At 40.0% G+C, this 20613-nt stretch overlaps 1 protein-coding gene across 2 annotated transcripts in view; it reads left to right on the forward strand.

Moving 5' to 3' along the window:
• The window catches only part of faf1 (Fas (TNFRSF6) associated factor 1), a 292563-nt gene that overhangs the window by 259915 nt on the left and 12035 nt on the right, over positions 1–20613 (forward strand). Inside the window, exons 18-19 of one of the 2 annotated variants that reach the window (XR_010963860.1) lie at positions 9645–9860; positions 13405–13617. Coding sequence is in view for 1 of the 2 variants with exons in the window: in XM_067990236.1 (XP_067846337.1) it covers positions 9645–9860 (216 nt within the window). In the remaining variant the exon portion in view is untranslated. The remainder of the gene's footprint in view (positions 1–9644; positions 9861–13404; positions 13618–20613) is intronic. The other variant, XM_067990236.1, reaches the window with a different exon arrangement.

A 20613-nucleotide genomic window follows, 5' to 3' on the forward strand; every position in this document is an offset into this window, starting at 1 on the left:
CATTAGACATGGGAGAAAGGAGTTAAGATTTGTCACCCAGAAGTCATCTGTTGATTTGATTCTCTTCCCTGAAGAGGTCGTGGGGCGCCAAATTATGACGGATGAAGGCATCATAGCAACTTCCTGAAGATCAGGCATTGACGTGTAAGATCCTATGATGGTTGTCACACGCAATCTGGAGACTGAGGGAGTGGAAGCCCTTCCGGTCGACGTTGTTGAGGGGGTGTTCTGTGGACACCCTTAAAATAAAGTGGGTGCCATCGATTGCACCCTGGACCTCAAGGAAGCTAGAAACCCCATAAAGCTGTAGCGCCCCTATCTTGTTTCTGCCTTACTCTAATGCCAAAGTCAGTGAATCCATGTCACACTGCACCCTGGCTGATCTCACATAAATGGCCCCTGGCTGCCTGAAATGACCCTGTGCCATAGAATTTGAGGCTGGTGGTCATCTTCATAACCACTGAGAGAGCAGTGCGGGCAGACAAGCAAGACTTGAGGTCATCTTGCAGCAGATCACAGGGATGTCCAATTGTCCCTTTAGTAATGCGCACTTTACTTATGCATAACTCGTCAGAAAGGTCCACACAAGACCTGTGATGCCTGTATATTCGATGTGAGGGTAATACCTGCTGTGCTGCACCCTCCTTAAGTGTTGTCTGTCTCACCTTAGCTCCATCCAGTGCTACTCCCCTCCTCCTCTATAATAATAGCATACAATGGTATACTCATGGGGAATGCCCGACCTTCTCTTGAGAAGCCCTGGCTGTGGGTGGGGAGACGTTTGCAAATATGTTGGTGGACTAATCCCGTCAAAAGCAGTCCAAAGCAACTGCAGTTATTTGTAGTTTAAAAATAAAAACAAAAATGCTTTAGGAAGTGTTTTCCAGGTGTAGAAATCAGTGTTTAAACTCTCCAGACTCTTCAGCTCAGAAACTCTTCACTTCTGGCTTGATCAGGTGATCCTGACAGCTGCTGCACCTCCTAAACCTAAAGCTTGAGCTCAACAAACCACTGCTCCCCATCTACTGAAAATCCACTAAGCTCATCACCTACAAAACTTCCCACTGCCCAACCCCTACTCCAACACCGCAATCCTCATCCATTGACCACCATCCACCCAACTCCTCACCAAGATCATTAATCACTCAAACTCCACTTTACCTTGACCTTTTCCTTCACCTGCAGCTGCCTTGTAAACTTACCATGAGTGTTCTCACCGGTAATTTACTAGTGTATATAATTTGTGTTCTGAAAGTCGCGGAGTACTCTTTAATTGTATGATTGTGGTTTATATTAAACTACGGTCTTAAAATTAATTAAATTATCATCAGTGATGTATCTTGTGTATCTCTTCTTCCCCACACCCCTCCCAGAGCCATTTTCTGCAACCACACACTATTTTGTTTAGCAGGCACATGAATAATTATCTCCAAGCCATGTGTCAATATAACTACAGAGCTAACAACAACTTGCATTTATTCGTGAAGAAATACCCCAAGTTGCTTCACAAATAAGCATAAGAATACGAGCACCAAGCCAGGAAGGGAGAGATTGGGAATGGTGACTAAAGATTTGGTTGAAGAGATGAGTTTTAAGAAGATTTTTAAAGGTGCATTGAGATGTCGAAGCATTGCTGAAGAGAGTTCCAGAGAGGAGGACTGAATCAGCTAGAGGTTCCGCTGCCAGTGATGGGGCAAAAGGAGGAGGGAATGCACAAGCGGGAGCCGTGCGAGGATTAGAGATTATGTGGGGCAAGGTCATGGAGGGCTTAGTGAGCATACAGGTTAGAAAAGTCCCAGATTCAATCCCTGGCCTGTGCTGAGTTAGCTGATCTCTGCCAAGGCAGTGGTAGGTATGCTATGGTTGGCCTCAGAACAGAGTTAGGGAGGGGAAAATCAATGACAGTTCAGTTCTTGATTTATATCCCTGCTGTAAATTTGTGTATATTGAGGTTAGGTTAGACGCGGACAGGGTCAGAATCAGCTGTGATGCTGCTAGTCAAATAGGCTGTTGGTACTCACTATTAAAAGCGCGCACATAAATAAGAGCCACTTACTTGGGTGCAGTACTGTAGGGCACCCAGTGCTTGTAGACCTGTACCGTAGCTCAGAGTATATGCCAGAATACCTCAGAATTGCACCCTCTATCTGCACAATGCGAATCTTTCAGGTTCCCAAATCAACAATCCTTATAGTCTTTCTGAATAAAATTGGCAATTTGTGGTGAGGTGTGAGCAGTTTTGGCTATGAACTCCTTTCTACCCACACCTGAATTGAGAATTCATTTCATTTCGGACCCTTTACAAGCAACATCTATTCAAGTCTGAGCTAGAGATAAAGGATAATGTTCTAACCTTTCACCATCCAGCCTCACTTTAAAAAAAAATCTGATGCCATCATTGCATAACAAAAATCACATTGGTTAAATCTGTGAAGAAAAGGGGCATTAAATGAACTGGATAGAAACCTGTTGGAAAGAAATTAGGACAAAATATTGTTTTTAATTGTTAGAATAGAAGAGTAAAATAAATTAGTATGCAAATACAATTCAGTATTTAAAGCTAAAATCCAGAAGTTCAGCAGGTTATATCTTGACTGATCTTGTTTTTTTAAAGCTACATTAAGCTGAGAGTATTGCAATTCTGAACCCTATGAAAAATGTAAAAAAAAAAGTTTTAGTTGAGCTAGTGAAAAGCAATTTGGATTTTTAATTTGACTCACTCCATACCTGCTTTCAGCTTTGGAAACTTGTAATTTAATGTATAGTTTAAAAAGGGATCATTTTTGGAATATGCTTGGGTATTTATAATTATACCTTGTAGTTATATTTTCTGATGAGATTTTATATCGGCTTCTCCAAAGAAGAGTGCCCCGGTAATTGTCCACAGTGTTTCATGAAGGAACTTGCTTAATGTTTTAATGTGAACATCCTGAAGGAGAACTCCATGCTCTGAATTATAATATATTAATTGTGGATAAACCTCTTCAACAGCCAGTGGCTTCCACCAATCTCACCAATAATTAACCTTAAGTTTAATATTTCTCATGCCAGCTGACATAATTTAACGGTAAATAATTTTTCTCAGTTACATATAATGTTATTTATATTTTCTGACCTGCCAAAACAAAGCAGTTGAATTGATTTTTATGCGTAAATGTAACTTAAACCATCTTGTTTTCACACTGTTACATCGAATGCACAGCACAGAAACAGGCCATTCGGCCCAGCTGGTCTGTGCTGGCGTTTATGCTCCACATCAGCCACCTCCCTCCCTATTTCATCTAACCTTATCAGCATATTCTTCTGTTCCTTTCTCCCTCGTGTGCTTACCTAGCTTCCCCTTAAATGCATCTATTCTATTTGCCTCAACTACTCCTTGTGGTAGCATGTTCCAGTTTCGTCCCACACTTTGGGTAAAGAAGTTTCTCCTGCATTCCCTATTGGATTTATTAGTGACTCTCTTATATTTATGAACTCTAGTTTTGGACTCCCCCTCAGGTGGTAACATTTTCTCTGTCTACCCTATCATTATCTTAGAGACTTCTACCAGGTCACCCGTCAGCCTTCTCTTTTCTAGAGAAAAGAGCCCCAGCCTGTTTAGCCTTTCCTGATAAGTATATCCTCTCAATTCTGGTATCATCCCTGTGGATTTTTTGTGCGCCTTCTCCAATGCCTCTATCCCCTTTTTATAATTTGGAGACCAGAACTGTGCACAGTACTCCAAGTGTGGTCTAACCAAGGCTCTATACAAGTTTAACATAACTTCTGACTAAAGGTCATCGACCTGAAACGTTAACTCTGTTTCTTTCTCCACAGATGCTGTCTGACTTGCTGAGTATTTCCAGCATTTTCTGTTTTTATTTCAGATTTCCAGCATCTGCAGTATTTTGCTTTTCATTTAACATAACGACTCTGCTTTTCAATTCTATCCCTCTAGAAATGAACCCAAGTGCTTGGTTTGACTTTTGTGGCCTTTTTAATCTCTGTCACTACTTCTAGTGATTTGTGTATCTGTATCTCTCTGCATAGTACAGTGTCACAAATTAGTCACATTAATGGCCATTGTGACACAGGTTGTAGACTCCAATCACAAAACTTACATTGATAATCAGTGACAGAGTTTCAAAACAATCTTCAATTTCCCCTTGTTCAGTAGGTATATAAACCATGTTGTGTCGTTCAGAACCTTAACCAGGAGGATTCCGATTCAATCCCTGAGTTAGCTGATCTTCACAAGGTAGCATGTGGGTAAAGCTACAATTGGCCTTCGTGTTACAAGGCCAGGGAAGGGGCAGATCAGTTATCCAGAACTGCTCAGAACATGAAGATAATTGGTCATTAATACACAAATAGTGCACCTCTCACTTTTAAACTGGTTTGAAAGTGACGTGAGCAACAGCATTGAGTCATACAGTCCAACTGCAATGCTGTCAATTTAGGTAAATTGTAAACAATTTTACAACACCAAGTTATAGTCCAACAATTTTATTTTAAAATCCACAAGCTTTCGGAGGCTTCCTCCTTCCTCAGGTGAATGTGGAAACCAATTTAGGTAAAAGCAGAGGTCTGTATATTATTTCTTAAACAAATGCAGAGCTCTGCTTGCCAGGGTCCAAAAGAAATTTTAATGTTGATAAAGAGCTGATTATCAAATAGTAAGAAGAAGGCTGCGTGAGTTCTTGTTAAACTTTAAAGTTGGCTTTGTTTTGCAGCTGGTGCAAAGCTGAAGGGATTTTGACTCCTCAATATGGTTTAATACCAAACAGCAAATCCCCAAATTACACCAGTTCATCTGCAGTTATACTGCACATTTTTTGTTACTGCTTTGCAGAAACCATTTTGAATGGTTACAAAATGTAATTATCTTACATTTCCTCTTAGTTAAAACACAAATGAAACATTTTTATTTGGATTATGGATCTATGGCTATTTATCAGTATATTTATGTGCAATTGGGCCTAGTTGGATTACCCCCACAAGTAATGTAGTTTTGACATCTGAAACCTCAGTTATGGACCTCAATATGCCTTCTGTAATCATTTGGGCCAAATTTTCAATGTGGCTGAATGAATTTGCTTATTAAAAAGCCAGTGTAATCTGAGATGTTTACCTGCAGAAATGGACTTTAAAAAGCTTTTGCTGTTTACTAACAATAAGTCTGCTGCTTATTTTTTTGATGTTTGGACCTTGCCGACAGTTTGTTGCTTCTCATACAATAGTGTTCACTTACCCACAACCTCTGTTCAGTTGCTAATTTTTCAGATACAGCTGTAGATATTCTATGCAAGAATAAAGCATCTTCCTTTATTTGTTTTTCTAGTGGCCAAATGGATGTTTATTCAGCTTGGTATTTGTTCTACCTAGTATTATTAACATTATCAATCTAATTGTTTTGATGAACAAAGTTGTACCCTTGTTAGGTAATCTTCTTTGTTAACTCACGTAATATTGAGAAGCCTTGGAGAATAGTAACATTGGGAACTGACTATATGTAACAGGAAAGAAGCTTAATGAGCTACTGATATTTTTATTCCCTGAAAAGATAATTGCTTTATTTCTGTCAATTATAAGCTCTATGCTTTATATTCAATAGCATCAGTGATAGTGTTGAATAGTTGTGGATGTGTCAGGAGAATGTAAGATTTTTCTTGTGTATATGTATACATGTGTATGCATATATATGTGTGCGTTTGCGTATCTATATATGTGCGCGTTTGCGTATCTATATATGTGCGCGTTTGCGTATCTATATATGTGCGCGTTTGCGTGTATATATGTGAGTACAAGAATCGAAGGCGATAGTGCTTGGTAAAAGTGACTGCATTGTAGTGCAACAAGTGACAACAGTATGGTAAGCCTGAATGGGAGGAAGGGAGGATGGGGCAGAGGAGCAGGTGGGAGGAAGTGGAGGGACAGGAGGAAGAAGGAGCAGGGTGGCAGGAGGAAAAGAGGTAAAGGATGGGTGGGAGGTGAGGGAGGAGAGATGAGAAAATGGTAGGGGCAAGGATGCAAGAGCGGGCAACGTGGAAGGGTGGTGGGTGGATAGGTGTGAAAAGGGGAGTGGGGAGCAGAAGTGGGACTAAAATAGTGCATCTATTTTGTTCTAGCCCTCCATGTCTGTGCTTGATATTTCTAGTGGACCCAAGTCCCAGATCAGGAGCGGCTGCTTAGACTGTTGGGCTTAATATCTTCTGCTTTAATGAGTATTATGGGCTGGTACCGAGATATTGGCCATTGCTGTGGAATGAGGAGATGTGGCGCAGCCAGTGCAGCAGAAGACTGTCTTTGTGCTGGGGCCAGGGCTGCACAGCAGGGGTGGGTGGGGTAAGATATTGGCCTGCGCAGCTGAGCCAGGGACCATCCAGCAGGGCAAGAAAGTGGGAGCAGCCAGTTGTAGAAGTTTTATTGTTCTGAAGCCAGTGCCAATGCGGCCAGTGGAGTTTGGGGGAGGGGTGGGGGGGCATGCTGGAACGAAATATCAGCATAAGTGGCCAAACTGGAAGCTGGGGTGGAAGAGCAGGGCCAGAGTCTGAGATCTGCAAGCAGCAGGTTAATTCTTTTTATAAACTGCTGCCATTTATTCAGTTGGCTCTACTTCCACAGTCGGATTCAGGAAATTGGAGGAAGCTCACTCCAGCAGCAGCTGAGAATGTGATTTGGAGTGGCTGAATGCAGATGGAGGCAGGGGGCAGTGGCAAGGAGAAGAAACAATAAATATTCCTATACATATAGCCATTCTCTATTTCATATGAACCTTGTAAAATTTGTCTTTTATAATATATAGTTTTTTTTTTGAAAGGTTTGCATGAAGTCCAGAATGAACTTATAACTCTGAGGAGAAACATATCAATATTTATCCCTCAGCCAAAATGACTCAAAAAAAAATAACTGATTATCTGGTCATTATCTCATTGCTGTTTGTGGGACCTTCCTGGACCTTGCAGCAAATTGGCTGCCGCGTTTTCTACATTACAAAGGACATAATTGCTTTGGAGGCGGTTCAGAGAAGATTTACTCAACTGATTCCTGGGATGTGGGGGTTTTGTTTTATTCGTTTATGTGGGCGTCGCTGGCGAGGCCAGCATTTATTGCCCATCCCTAATTGCCCTTGAGAAGGTGGTGGTGAGCCGCTGCCTTGAACCGCTGCAGTCCGTGTGGTGAAGGTTCTCCCACAGTGCTGTTAGGTAGGGAGTTCCAGGATTTTGACCCAGCAATGATGGAACAGCGATATATTTCCAAGTCGGGATGGTGTGTGACTTGGAAGGGAACGTGCAGGTGGTGTTGTTCCCATGTGCCTGCTGTCCTTGTCCTTGTCCTTCTAGATGGTATAGGTCGTGGGTTTGGGAGGTGCTGTCGAAGAAGCCTTGGCGAGTTGCTGCAGTGCATCCTGTGGATGGTACACACTGCAGCCACTGTGCGCCGGTGGTGAAGGTAGTGAATGTTTAGGGTGGTGGATGGGGTGCCAATCAAACGGGCTGCTTTGTCCTGGATGGTGTCTAGCTTCTTGTGTTGTTGGAGCTGCACTCATCCAGGCAAATGGAGAGTATTCCATCACACTCCTGACTTGTTCCTTGTAGATGGTGGAAAGGCTTTGGGGGAGCCAGGAGGTGAATCACTCGCTGCAGAATACCCAGCCTCTGACCTGCTCTTGTAGCCACTGTATTTATATGGGTTATCTTATGAGGAAAGGTTGGACATTTGGGCCTTTATACATTGGATTTTAGAAGAATGAGAGGTGATCTTATTGAAACATATAAGATCCTGAGGGGACTAGAAGGGGTAGACGCTGAGAGGATCTTTCCCGTTGTGGGAGAGACTAGAACTAGGGACCACAGTTTAAAAATAAGGGGTCTCCCAATAAAGACTGAGATGAGAAATTTTTTCTCTGAGGTTCGTGAGTCTGTGGAACTCCCTTCCCCAGAGAATGGTGGAGGCAGGGTCATTGAATATTTTTAAGGCTGAGTTAGATAGATTCCTGTTAACAAGGGAGTCAAAGGTTATAGTAGGTAGACGGGAAAGTAGGGTTGAGGTCACAATCAGATCAGCCATGATCTTATCAAATGGCAGAGCAGGCTCAAGGGGCCGAATGGCCTACTCCTGCTCTTAATTCGTATGTTCATATTACACTTTAAAAGTACCTCATCGGCTGTAAAGTACTTTGGGACGTCCTGAGGTCGTAAAAGGTGCTATATAAATCAAGTTCGTTAATTCATTCATTCTTTCTTTCATTGTACATCAGCTTCAATATTTATGCTGATGACACCCAGCTCTAACTCTCCATCACCTCCCTTGACCTCACAACTGCTTCTATGCTTTTGGACTGCCTAGCTGACTTTGTCATGAATGAACTAAAAATTCCTCCAATTGAACATATAGAAAACCAAACTATCGTTTTCAGCTCTTCCCAAAACCTCCACTCGCTCGGCACTCGCTCCATTATCCCCCTTCCACTCTTCTGGTTGCTCACTGAGGTTGAACCAGGCTGTTCGCAACCTCAACCTGCTGCTCAACCTAGAGTTGAGCTTCAAATCCTATACTCCTACCCATCAACAAGACCACTAACTTCCATCTTTGTCCCTACTTCATCCCCACCGCTGCCAAATACCTTATTCACAAATTAGTTATCCAAAGGCTTGATTTCTGCAGTGCCCTCCTTGCCGAACTCCACTCTCCATAAACTCCAACTTGTCCAAAACTCCATCACTCACATCCTGTCCTGCACTAAGTGTCACTTGTCCATCACTTTGTCCTCACTGACTTACACTAATTCTATACTTTGAATTTAATATCCTCATCCTCAAATTCATCCATCGCCTTGCCTCACCCTGCCTACGCAACCTCTTCCAGCCTTATGTTCCCATCCATTCTTTTGACTCTGGTCTTCCGTGCAACTTCCTCCCACCACCCCCCACCCCATCCTTCCACTGGTGGCTGAGCCTTCAGCCACCTCGACAGTATCAATTGGAATTCCCTCCCTAAAACTTTTTCTACCTCCCTGCACCTTCAAAAGCCTTCTGAAAGCCTGTCTCTTTGACCAAGCTTTTGGTCTCCTCTCTTAACTCTCTTGCTAAGACTCTGTTAATGCAAGTTGTTGTTGTTCTACTATCTAACGTAGCCGTTAATTTAATTTCATAATTAAGAATCAAGTTTAATTGCAAGAATAAATTAATTGCAGTACAGCGCAAGTAATAGACCTAGATCAGATTGGAAGGGATTTTTCACAAACTTTGATCAGGATTGAGAAAGGATTTTTACAAAGTTCCTAATTTAATTTGTAACCACTCACTTTGTCAGTATCTGATCTGCAAAATATACTTAATAACCGGAAAAGACAAACCAATTACAGCTGTCTTCATCCTTCAAGTTACAAACCTATTTTTAAAAAAAAATTAGATGGCTAGACTATTTCAGTAAATTGTCACAATTCATTGCACTTTCCATGTACATAGTAAATCTCCAATAAATTGTACAATTGGTGTATCTTGAGGTGTAATGTAATAATTCCCATAATTAAAATGGGTGAAGAGAATCCTTTGACCTGATGATTTGTTTCCTGAAGGTCAGCGGAGAAAGGAGAAAGTTGACCTAAGGGCTTGCATGTGTTTGAGGGCATGCTCAGGTTCTTTGTTTCTTTATTTGTCTAGGCTATTCGATTGTCCCTTGAGCAATCATTACCTCCAGAGCCAAGAGAGGAGAGCACTGAACTTGTCAGCAAACTACGCATCAGAACACCGCGTGGGGAATTCTTTGAACGGCGTTTCTTAGCAAGCAACAGGCTCCAAGTTGTCTTTGATTTTGTGGCTTCCAAAGGCTTCCCAAGGGATGAATACAAACTGCTGAGCACCTTCCCCAGAAGAGATGTAAGTGCTTCATATCATCTTTTCATCAACATGCTACAATTTTTATTAAATGTGCATTCAAAGGCTTGGAAAGATTAAAACAGAGGTTATAAGATTATACTTTTAAGTAATTTGATCTTAATTGCAAATGGATTACATTTTATTTGATTCTTATTTTTGTTTTTACTTTGAAGTATATTTTCTACCACACAATAACATTTTCAAATACTACTTTGTATAGTTTCTCTAATTTTACTGATCAGGAGAATGAGAAGAAAATCAGCAGTTTCTCTTAAAAATTCTGTCTGGTCTGATTTATTAACACCTGCTGTGCAGGCTTAACCTCTTAATTCTTTCACCAGTATTAACTCATATGCAGGTCTGACAAAAATTCCTCTGGGCATCAACTAACATTTAGGTCTGCACTGGTATTTTCCTTTGTTTAAAAAAAGACTACCACACAGCTGTGAAGTCTTAAGCAGGCATTAAACAAATGTAGAAATAATCAAGAGAAGAACATGTTAAACATGTTACAGGACTTAAATTATAAAGTGACAGATCTATTGAAGTTAATTGCAAGGCAGTGAATACACATAACATGTTATATGACATAAATTGCAAGAATGACGATCCAGTAGTCATCAGAATTCTCAGATTATTATGCTTGACTGTATAGAACCAAAGCTCATTTATTCTAATTATACAGCACTCCTGATTGACACATCTTATTTTTTAATTCAGATTGAATTAACTTTTTCAGAACTCTTTTGATTTGTATTACATGGACTTCAACTGGCCCAGCACATTTTTGACTCAGGAGCAGAATTGCTTGAGTATTCATGTAGCCACGTTCCCTTCTTCTGCCTTCATTAATACTATCTTTATAATATCACTGCCTGTGCAGTAATAATTTAGGAACAGATGGAGAATGCAATTAATACTGTCCAGTCTCACTATTTGTTAAGTGGCGGTTATTTTTAATATTGTGCATGCATATTTTGAATGCACCTCTGTAAGACTGAATTACAGATTTTCAGCTTGACCCAACACTTTTGCTTTTTGACCCAATCCAACACTGAGTGTGGTACTTTCTCCTTTTTCAAAACAGTGGCACTAAGATAAACAGGAGGATAGGTTGGCTCATTCTGTATAGATAATTGTGAGGTGGTGCATTTTGGTAGATAGAATAAGGAGGTCATATATTGCTCTGATAATAGGAGTCTAAATGGAGTAGAGAAGCAAAGGGATCTGGGGTACAGATACACAAATTGCTAAAAATTGCATTGCTGCTTAATAAGGCCATTAAAAAAAAGCAAACCAAGCACTAGGGTTCGTTTCTAGAGGGATGGAATTGAAAAGCAGAGAAGTTATGTTAAACCTTGGTTAGACCGCACTTGGAGTACTGTGAACAGTACTTGTCTCCACGTTATAAGAAGGATATAGAGGCATTGGAGAAGGTGCAAAAAACATTCTCAAGGATGATACCAGAACTGAGAGGATATGCTTATCAAGAAACGCTGAACCAGGCTGGGGCTCTTTTCTCTGGAAAAGAGAAGGCTGAGGGGTGACCTGAGAGGGGTCTTTAAGATGATGAAAAGGTTTGATAGGGTAGATGTAGAGAAAATGTTTCCATTTGTGGGGGAGTCCAAAACTAGAGGGTATAAGTATAAGATAGTCACTAATAAATCCAAAAGGGAATTCAGGAGAAACTTCTATACCCAAAGAGTGGTAAGAATGTGGAACACACTACCACAAGGAGTAGTTGAGGTAAATAGCACAGATACATTTAAGGGGAAGCTAGATAAGCACACAGAGGAGAAAGGGATAGAAGGGTATGCTGATAGGGTTAGATGAAGTAGGGAGGGAGGATACCAGCATTCGGCCCCAGTTGGGCCGAATGGCCTGTTTTTGTGCTGTAGACTGGATGTAACTCATTCTGTACTCCATTTCTGGAATTTCCTCCATGAAGGACAAAGGGCTTGCTTCAGATAATACCGAGTAGGAAATAGAACTAATGTCACTTTTAAAGGAAAAGAGTTAACTCCTGTCTCCATTATGACGAGAGTCCTGGTCACCTTATTTTAAAAACTTTTTTCCGCCAAATTGGTCACCCAATTGCTGCCATCCTGGAAACAGTTGTTTCCATAATTGGATCCTCCTATCTTGCACCATCCCAACAGTCTTCAGTTGGACTATTTATTGAAATAAAACAAAAGCAGAAAATGCTGGAAATTCTTAGCAGGTCGGTCAATATATTTGAAGAGAAAGAAGGGTTAACTTTTCTGGTGTAGACTCTCTGGACTGACAATTATGTTATAAGGACTATTACTCTTGAGTACTGAAGACATTTGTGGCTTGCCAGAAACACTGCCGAGAAAATATGTCATTCCAAGTGCAATAATTTCAGTTTGTAGTGTATGGAGGGAGATCTTGATGCCCACTTTTTTGAAAAACCCCTAACAATATTTGCTGAATCAGAACATACTGCCACATTCCAATTGCATGCAAACAGCATGCATTGCAACTTTACGTCTACATTGAAGACCTCACAGTGCGAAGAATCTTTTGATAGCGCAGCTCAAGGAAGGAGTATGGGAAAGTTTTGTATTCAATTTCACCCCATGGTTCTAGCTTGGGATCCTAATTTTACATAAATTTGTACCCACCTTTTTAAATCCCTTGGTGCTCTCTGAACCTAAATGTTCAAATTTAAGAATGAGAAAAGCCCATTCATCTTACACTGTTATCCAGGATCATTTCCAACAAGTTGATCTTTTTCCTATTACAAACCCAGATCCCTCTACTCTGCTGAGCCTAAAATGTATCTAGTTCCATTTGAAGAATTTCACTAAGCCAGCATCTATTGCACTTGGTGGCAGCGTATTCTACAGGTGTATTTCCTCTTTCCATGAGAAGTCTGAAAGTACTCACTTTCCTGTTGTGTTTAGCACCCGTCAACCAAACTGGTGGATACTCCCAGGTTTTGTGCTCCTCTAAGATGTGGTTCTCACCCAAATTGACCAGTCAGCTCATGTGCAATTATGGTGTGTTTCACACTTCTCAAGCAGTAAGCAAGTTACTTAACTAGTATTTATTCTAAGGTGGTCATACATCCAGCTGTGCAGGGAAGAAATCAGAAGGGGCTAGTAATGGTTGCAAACCTGGGTTTTCAGACTGTAACCTAGATGTCTTCATCGGCAGCCTATTTGGAAAACCAGATGTCCTTTCTGAGGGAAGACGACGATCTAACAATTAAACATGATATTAGGCTACCTGGATGTGGACTATGATTTCATCAACTCGCATTCTGAAACACGAAGTCTTGGAAGGATGTGAGGAAATAGTTCCATAACTTGAGAGCTACAAAGGAAATGCAAACTACAAATGTTGCCTGCCTTAATAGGGAATATAAAGACATACATAAATGTGACAGCTTATATCATTGTAAAGTTAATTATGGAAAGTGATACTGTTGTACTCACATAGTGTAGTTGAACAAAGGTGTTCTAATGAAAGTGGAGATTTGATGAAGAGGTCTCTAATGATATTTGCATTAACATGGCAGGGCAGTATGAGAAGATAAAGTACCATTTCTTAAATATTACTGAACTCACCCTGTGCCAGTTCCCACTCCTGTCAGTTTTCTTGACAAAGCTGGCTTACTGTCTGAGGACTAGGACCGGCACTGGAGGGGGACTCTCCACAAAGAAGACCGTTGGCTTGGCGATAGTGGAAGGCACACTTCTTGAAGAGTTGGGAGAGAGCCACAGGTCAGCTGGTATGTACAAAATTTTCCTGATTTTCAGAACAAGTAAATTCAACATTCTTACTTTCTCACACTGTGTACAGTAGTTTTGCAGCTCTCTACATTTAAAAGCAGCAGCGCACTGTGCAAATGGATTCATAAAATTACCCTTTGCTGTTTTCATAGATGATGCTGCAGACCACTCCTTTTTGCACCATGAACCAGGAGAGCACCTTACACCTCAACACCTTTCACCTGCAAGCATGGGGTCAGCTTCCATATTTATGCTGATGACACTCGGCACTATCTCTCCACTCTTGACCCCATGACCACTTGCTAGCTATTGGACTGCCTGTCCGACATGAAGTCTTGTATGAGTAACACTTTCCTTTTCCTGAACATAAGGAAGAATGAAATCATTGTTTTCAGCGCCCACTGTAATCTTTGCTCCCTTGCTATTTCCCTCCCTAGCCACTTGCTTAAGCTGAACAAAACAATGCATCATGTTCAACCCTGAACTGAGCACCTTGCCTTATATCCTTTCCTTCACTAACCCTGCTTACTACTATCTTTGTGACATTACCCATCTCTGCATTGGTATTAATTTTCAAAAATTCCCTACGTTCTGGAAGAGTCCCATCGGATTGGAAAATAGCAAATATAACTCCTCTATTCAAGAATGGAGGGATACAGAAAGCAGGAAACTACAGGCCAGTTAGCTTAACATCTATCATAGGGAAAATGCTAGAATCCATTATTAAGAAGAAAATCTCGATGCAATCAGGCAGAGTCAACACGGCTTTGTGAAAGGGAAATCGTATTTAATTAATTTATTAGAGTTCTTTGAGGAAATAACAAGCAATGTGGATAAAGGGGATTCTGTGGATGTGGTGTACTTGGATTTCCAGAAGGCGTTTGATGAGGTGCCATATCAAAGGCTACTACACAAAGTAAGAGCTCATGGTGCATGGGGTAACATATTAGCATGGATAAAGGATTAGTTAGCTAACAGGAAACAGAGAGTAGGCATAAATGGGTCATTTTCAGGTTGGCAAGATGTAACAAGTGGAGTGCCACAGGGATCAGTGCTTGGGCCTCAACTATTTGCAATCTATATCAATGACTTGGATGAAGAGACCGAATGTATGATTGCTAAATTTGCTGATGACACAAAGGTAGGTAGGAAAGTAAGTTGTGAAGAAAACATAAGGAGTCTGCAAAGGGATATAGATAGGTTAAGTGAGTGGGCAAAATTTTGGCAGATGGAGTATAATGTGGGAAAATGTGAACTTGTCCACTTTGGCAGGAGGAATAGAAAAGCAGTATATTATTTAAATGGAGAGAGATTGCAGAACTTTGAGGTACAGAGGGATCTGGGTGTCCTCGTACATGAATCACAAAGTTAGTATGCAGGTACAGCAAGTGATTAGGAAGGCAAATGGAATGTTGTCATTTATTGCCAGGGAAATGGAATATAAAAGTAGAGATGTTTTGCTACAGTTGTACAGGGCATTGGTGAGACCACATCTAGAATACTGTATGCAGTTTTGGTTTCCTTATTTAAGAAAGGACATAATTGCTTTAGGGGCAGTTCAGAGAAGGTTCACTCGACTGATTCCTGGGATGAGGGAGTTATCTTATGAGGAAAGGTTGGACAAGTTGGGCCTGTATACACTGGAGTTTAGAAGAATGAGAGGTGATCTTATTGAAACATATAAGATCCTGAGGGGACTTGAAGGGGTAGATGCTATGGGGATGTTTCCCCTTGTGGGAGAGACTAGAACTAGGGGCCACAATTTAAAAATAAGGAGTCTCCCATTTAAGACTGAGACGAGGAGAATTTTTTTCTCTGAGGGTCGTGAGTCTGTGGAACTCCATTCCCCAGAGAGCGGTGCAGGCAGGGTCATTGAATATTTTTAAGGCTGAGTTCGATAGAGTCCTGATTAACAGGGGAGTCAAAGGTTATAGTAGGTAGACTGGAAAGTAGGGTTGAGGTCACAATCAGATCAGCCATGATCTTATCAAATAGCAGAGCAGGCTGGAGGGGCCGAATGGCCTACTCCTCTTAATTCGTATGTTCATATGTCCCTACCTCATTCCTCCCCCCCACCCCAATCGATGCTTTTGTTGCCTCCAGATTTAATTACTACAATTTCCTTGCTGGTCTTCCGTTGCCCATCTTCCGTGAACTCCAACTTAACCAAAACGCAAATGCCCATATTCTGTCCTGCACTAAGTCCTGTTCTTCCAGTGCCTCTGTCCTTGCTGAACTACACTCCATTGCCCCTATCCTTGTTGACCTACACTGTCATCCCAATGCATCCAATTTAAAATCCTTGTTCTACTCTTCAAATCCCTCCAAACCTTGCACCTGCCTACCTCTGCAGCAGACTCCTGCCTTACATCCCCTCCCGCATGCTTCAGTCCTCCAGCCTCTCCCTTCGCACTACCATTGGTGACATCGCTTTCCGTTACCTCAGTCCTATTCCTCTGCTTTATTGTGGTTGTATGAGCATCTTGGTTCTTGCTTGGCAATCATTATATCTTTGCTGAGCTTGGGTACAGGTTGACCAGAGGCATCATCAAACATAGGCATAATAAATATTCCTTATGTCCCAGGAGCTAGCATTCCATTTTAACTTGCCCTTTAAACAGTTTGGTCACATCAGATTGCCTTTATGAAGGAATCCCTGGGCACTGTGTTTACAACAATGATTTTCAGATGGATCCTGCACACCTTCTGGACTTTGAGGAAATAGAAGCCATTCCTAATCACATCGAAATCAACACTCTTTGGCAAGGCAAAAGAAAGCAAGCTATCTTTTTCATGCTGGTAGTTATTGCTGCAGTTGATGTAATGGTGTCCCTTCTAATACAGATCTTCAGTCACATTCGTGGCTTAGCGGCTTCATCCTGAAAAGTCTCCCATGGGTCATTGGAATGTACTTATGCCATAAAGCTCAGGATAGTGGTGACCTTCACTTCCACCAATAATCAAATTCTTCTGCTTTACTGTAGCTGCAAATCATCTTGAACCAGGGCTATAATTCAGTGACTGCATCCTTATTCAGCCTGAGCCTTATCAAACACTGCTCTTCAGTGAAATCCAGGTAGTTGTGCGTAGTGCAGAAACACCTCATCCAAGTAGAGGCTCACTATACTGAGCCTCCTATGCCTTCAATGCTCACTTGCTGCAGTCTCTTCCATCTGCACCCCTACATTCTTATAGCCTTCAATTGGTACAGCAGCAATTTCTTTTTGCTGACCTGTTCACCCTTAGCAAAAAAAAAAATGAAAATATGGATAGCCTCACCTACTGCTTGGGACCTATCCGCAGGTCTGACTGGAAGCAAATATATAATTTTTCAGACTTATTCTCTGCTGAGGAATGCTGCTTATGTTTTCTCCACATTTGACTTCGGAGCCAATAACAAGCCCCTAACAATTTTTTTTCTCTCTTTTTGTTGTTAACCTTTCAGCATTTTACACACGGAAGAAATGCAAAAATGCAAGAATTATGCATTTGTAACCAAATTTATGATAACTGCATTTTTCACAAGATTATTTACTTCTCCATTTTGTTACTTTACTCAGCCCCTCCATAATGTATGTTATGGGTATATTATGGCTGAATCATTTAAAAATCACGACAGCTATTTTGTCTCTTCTGTACAGGATTCAAAGTCTAACTAAATCTGTTTTCAAGCAGAGCCTGGTTGGATTGTTTGTAGAATCAGTTGAATGTTAGCAGCTGGCAGGAAGATTACCTCCAGGGAAAGCTAAACAGGCACTGCTCTTATGGGCCAATTTCAAAGAAGTGCCTTTGGACAACAACTACAAGGCTGGCATATGGAACAGTCCTCATATCTTTACCAAGTATTATTGTTTGAATTTATCTGCTGAAGAGATTGTAAACTTTGGCACATATGTTTTAGATGCAGACCATGTGCTAATATTAGAGAACCCACCCTTACCTCAAAAATAGATTGCATAGTAGGTTCTTGTTATTATGAATAAAATTATTCCCTACATATTGTAATTCCCTTGTCTTTCCAGTCTTTCTGTAAACTTGCCACATTGGCAGCTATGGTCACATTCACTACCTGTCCAAAGTGTGGCAGCACATTAGCATACTGGTCTGCCTAAGAACAGGGATTATTCTGTAGTAGTTGCAGGATACTTCAATTATGAATGACAAAAACCCAAGGGGTCAACACAATGGATCAATAGGAAATTTTCTCCTGCATCAAAATAATAATACAGAACATATCAAAATGCACTGTAAATGTATTAAATCAGAAAAAAGATACAGAAAGCCTTGTAATGTGTGAGTTGCCACTAAATTAGATTGTAATATGAAGGAAATAAGGCAAGTCATTTAACTCTAATTTTGTTTTGAATTTTTATTACAGACATACTTAGTGGGTTTATTAATAGTCTATTTAAATCCAAACCATATTTAAAGTCTACCTTAAATGATTTTATTATATCTGTCAATTAAAATTTTCAAATCTATGCATGAAATTAAATCATCCTTATTCAGTTATTCATTGTTTATAAGCAGCTATGAGGGAAAAAAATGTGGTCTGTTCTGAATTGATTTAAGTTGTATGCTAATCTTGAAAAGTAACATTTCACTTTACAGTGGTTTTAACTTTTTCTCATTGTTGAGGGACATACTCAAATATGTTATCTGTTCATAAATGAGCGGTGTATATATTAATAACCCTTTTAAATATCTCCTCCCACTTGAAATTCAGCATCTTCCCATCTTAGGGGAGTATAATGTGTTGTATAATGTAGGATTGTTCCTATTTATAGGGACAATACACTTTAGATGTATACTGTTTTAAAATGTTATTTTAGTCCTAAAATCGAGCAGTCTACATTAGATAGCTGCATTATTACACTTAATTTCTTGTTTAGGAAGTATTTACAACTGATCACCAGAAAATGAATTAATTTTGTATGTAGTTGTGTTAATATTACTTTGATGTTTAATATCATTTACATCTTGTTTCTCCTGTACTCATTAAAACAAGTAACTAATGGTTTACATTTTGAGACTATTAAATACATAGTAAATCTGGAGTAACTGCTCTCACTGCATTTTCCAACCCTTGGTACTGTTAAATGAGAAATGAACAGCTGCTTCTTTTTGGACCCGGCTGTATTATCTTCCAGTACATGCAGTATTAGACAAGCTTGTGTAACTTATTATTAAAAAGGAAAAAGGTAATAAAGTGGAAGCGGTTGCTCCATATTCTAACTGAACAGAGAGGAAGAATCTTGCTGTTTTTGAAGTGGGGGAAAATATGATTTTGTTGAAATTAATACAATGCTTAGGTATGGGGGACTAGCAAAATCCAACGATATGGTCATCTGGAATACAAATGTTGAGCATAGCTTCTATTACTGGGCAGGCGGTGTGAGGATGTTTTTGAACAGGAGCAACGTGTATCTTGTATCCTCTCCACAAGGTCTCCTGGGCGAGGAGGAGATATTTTGAACTTGAATCTTGACCCTTACTAAAAATGTATTCATCTCTTAGAATGGCCATAGTATTGACCATTGTTTTGACTTTTGTTATCTGGTTTTTTGGTGAAACTATCTGCAAATTGAGCCCAATAAGTACTTGTGATACTTGAATTCATTTAAATATTTGTCCCAACTAGAAACTACTTTCTATTGATGAATGTGGTAGAAATGCACAGATAATTTAAGAAATGCTTAGTACCAAATAAACTACCCATTTGGAGACCAGCAATTATTAATCTGTTGTACAGTTTTTCATTACCTCATCATCATCAGGATTAGTTAGATTTCAAAGATTTAAATTGCACAGATTTTCACAGAAATTGATAGCACCACCACTGGCAGAAGGGCATAAATTAGTGTGACAAGTTTATATAGACAGTTTCTACTATAAATGTGGTACATAGGGATTTATAATGGCAATATAAAAATAAAGATATTGCATGATTTACGATGGGGGCTGAAATACCTCTGCACACTCTAGTCCAAAAATCCCTGTCCTGTAACCCCACTTCATCTAAAGACTGCATTGGACTGTCCGTATGCAAAACCATGAGAAATCATATAGTGTATATATATGTGTGTATATATATTTGGTTTCTAGGAGTCTTGAACAATACATATACTAAACATTGACAGGCTGCTCCTGCAGGATCAATGTCAGGTCACAGAGTTGGTAAAAGAGGTAGAAAAGTTAAGGAATGTAGTACGTAGTAAAATTTACATTTATAAAACTGTTTTAAATTTATTTTTAAGTAACAAAAAATGAAACAGTTGCAATAAATAATGTTTTGAACTGTTTCTCAAAACTGTGGCTGAGATGATGAGTCGAATAGAGAAGACTCTATTATGCTGTTGAAAGAGTGACAGAAGATAAATCGCAGGTTCGACAAATGAATGGTGCCTGATAAAAGCACGGAGGAAAAAGTCTCTGATATATCAGTGTCTTTCGGTCTCTTAATTTGTTAGTGCACATTTTCCCCTCTCTCCCCCACAGTGAATTGCAGCCAAAGGTTTATTCCACTATTTTTGCAAGCTCTAATCCATGTTCTATTTTCTGTCGCTTAGATCAGTCCACATTCCTTATCATCTCCTTGTAGTTTTATTATTTTTTCAGATTTACAAATGAAATTTTGGCTGAATAATGACTGTTCACAATGTTTGATCCAAGTAAATTAAGTCACCATAAAAGGTTGATAGTAAAAAGAATAAACTGACAAAAGGATATTATAAAGACCCATATAAAATAAGATCACGGAAAGTTTATTTACAATAGACTAGTATGGTGTGTTAATTAAGCACACAGACAAGCCAGATGAACAGAAATGCCTTGGAGCGAAGCAAAACAACAGCTTTGTTTGTTGACAGATGCTGGAGTGTTATTGTCTGTTAATTGGATAATGGTGTAAACATTTGCAAACTCTGCTGTCCTTGGTGAATTCAGTGTTTAAAGGGCAACAAGAGGCATGATCCCTGTGTATGACCATATGCATA

The sequence above is a fragment of the Heptranchias perlo genome, chromosome 9 (assembly GCF_035084215.1).
Source record: "Heptranchias perlo isolate sHepPer1 chromosome 9, sHepPer1.hap1, whole genome shotgun sequence".
Lineage (NCBI taxonomy): Eukaryota > Metazoa > Chordata > Chondrichthyes > Hexanchiformes > Hexanchidae > Heptranchias > Heptranchias perlo.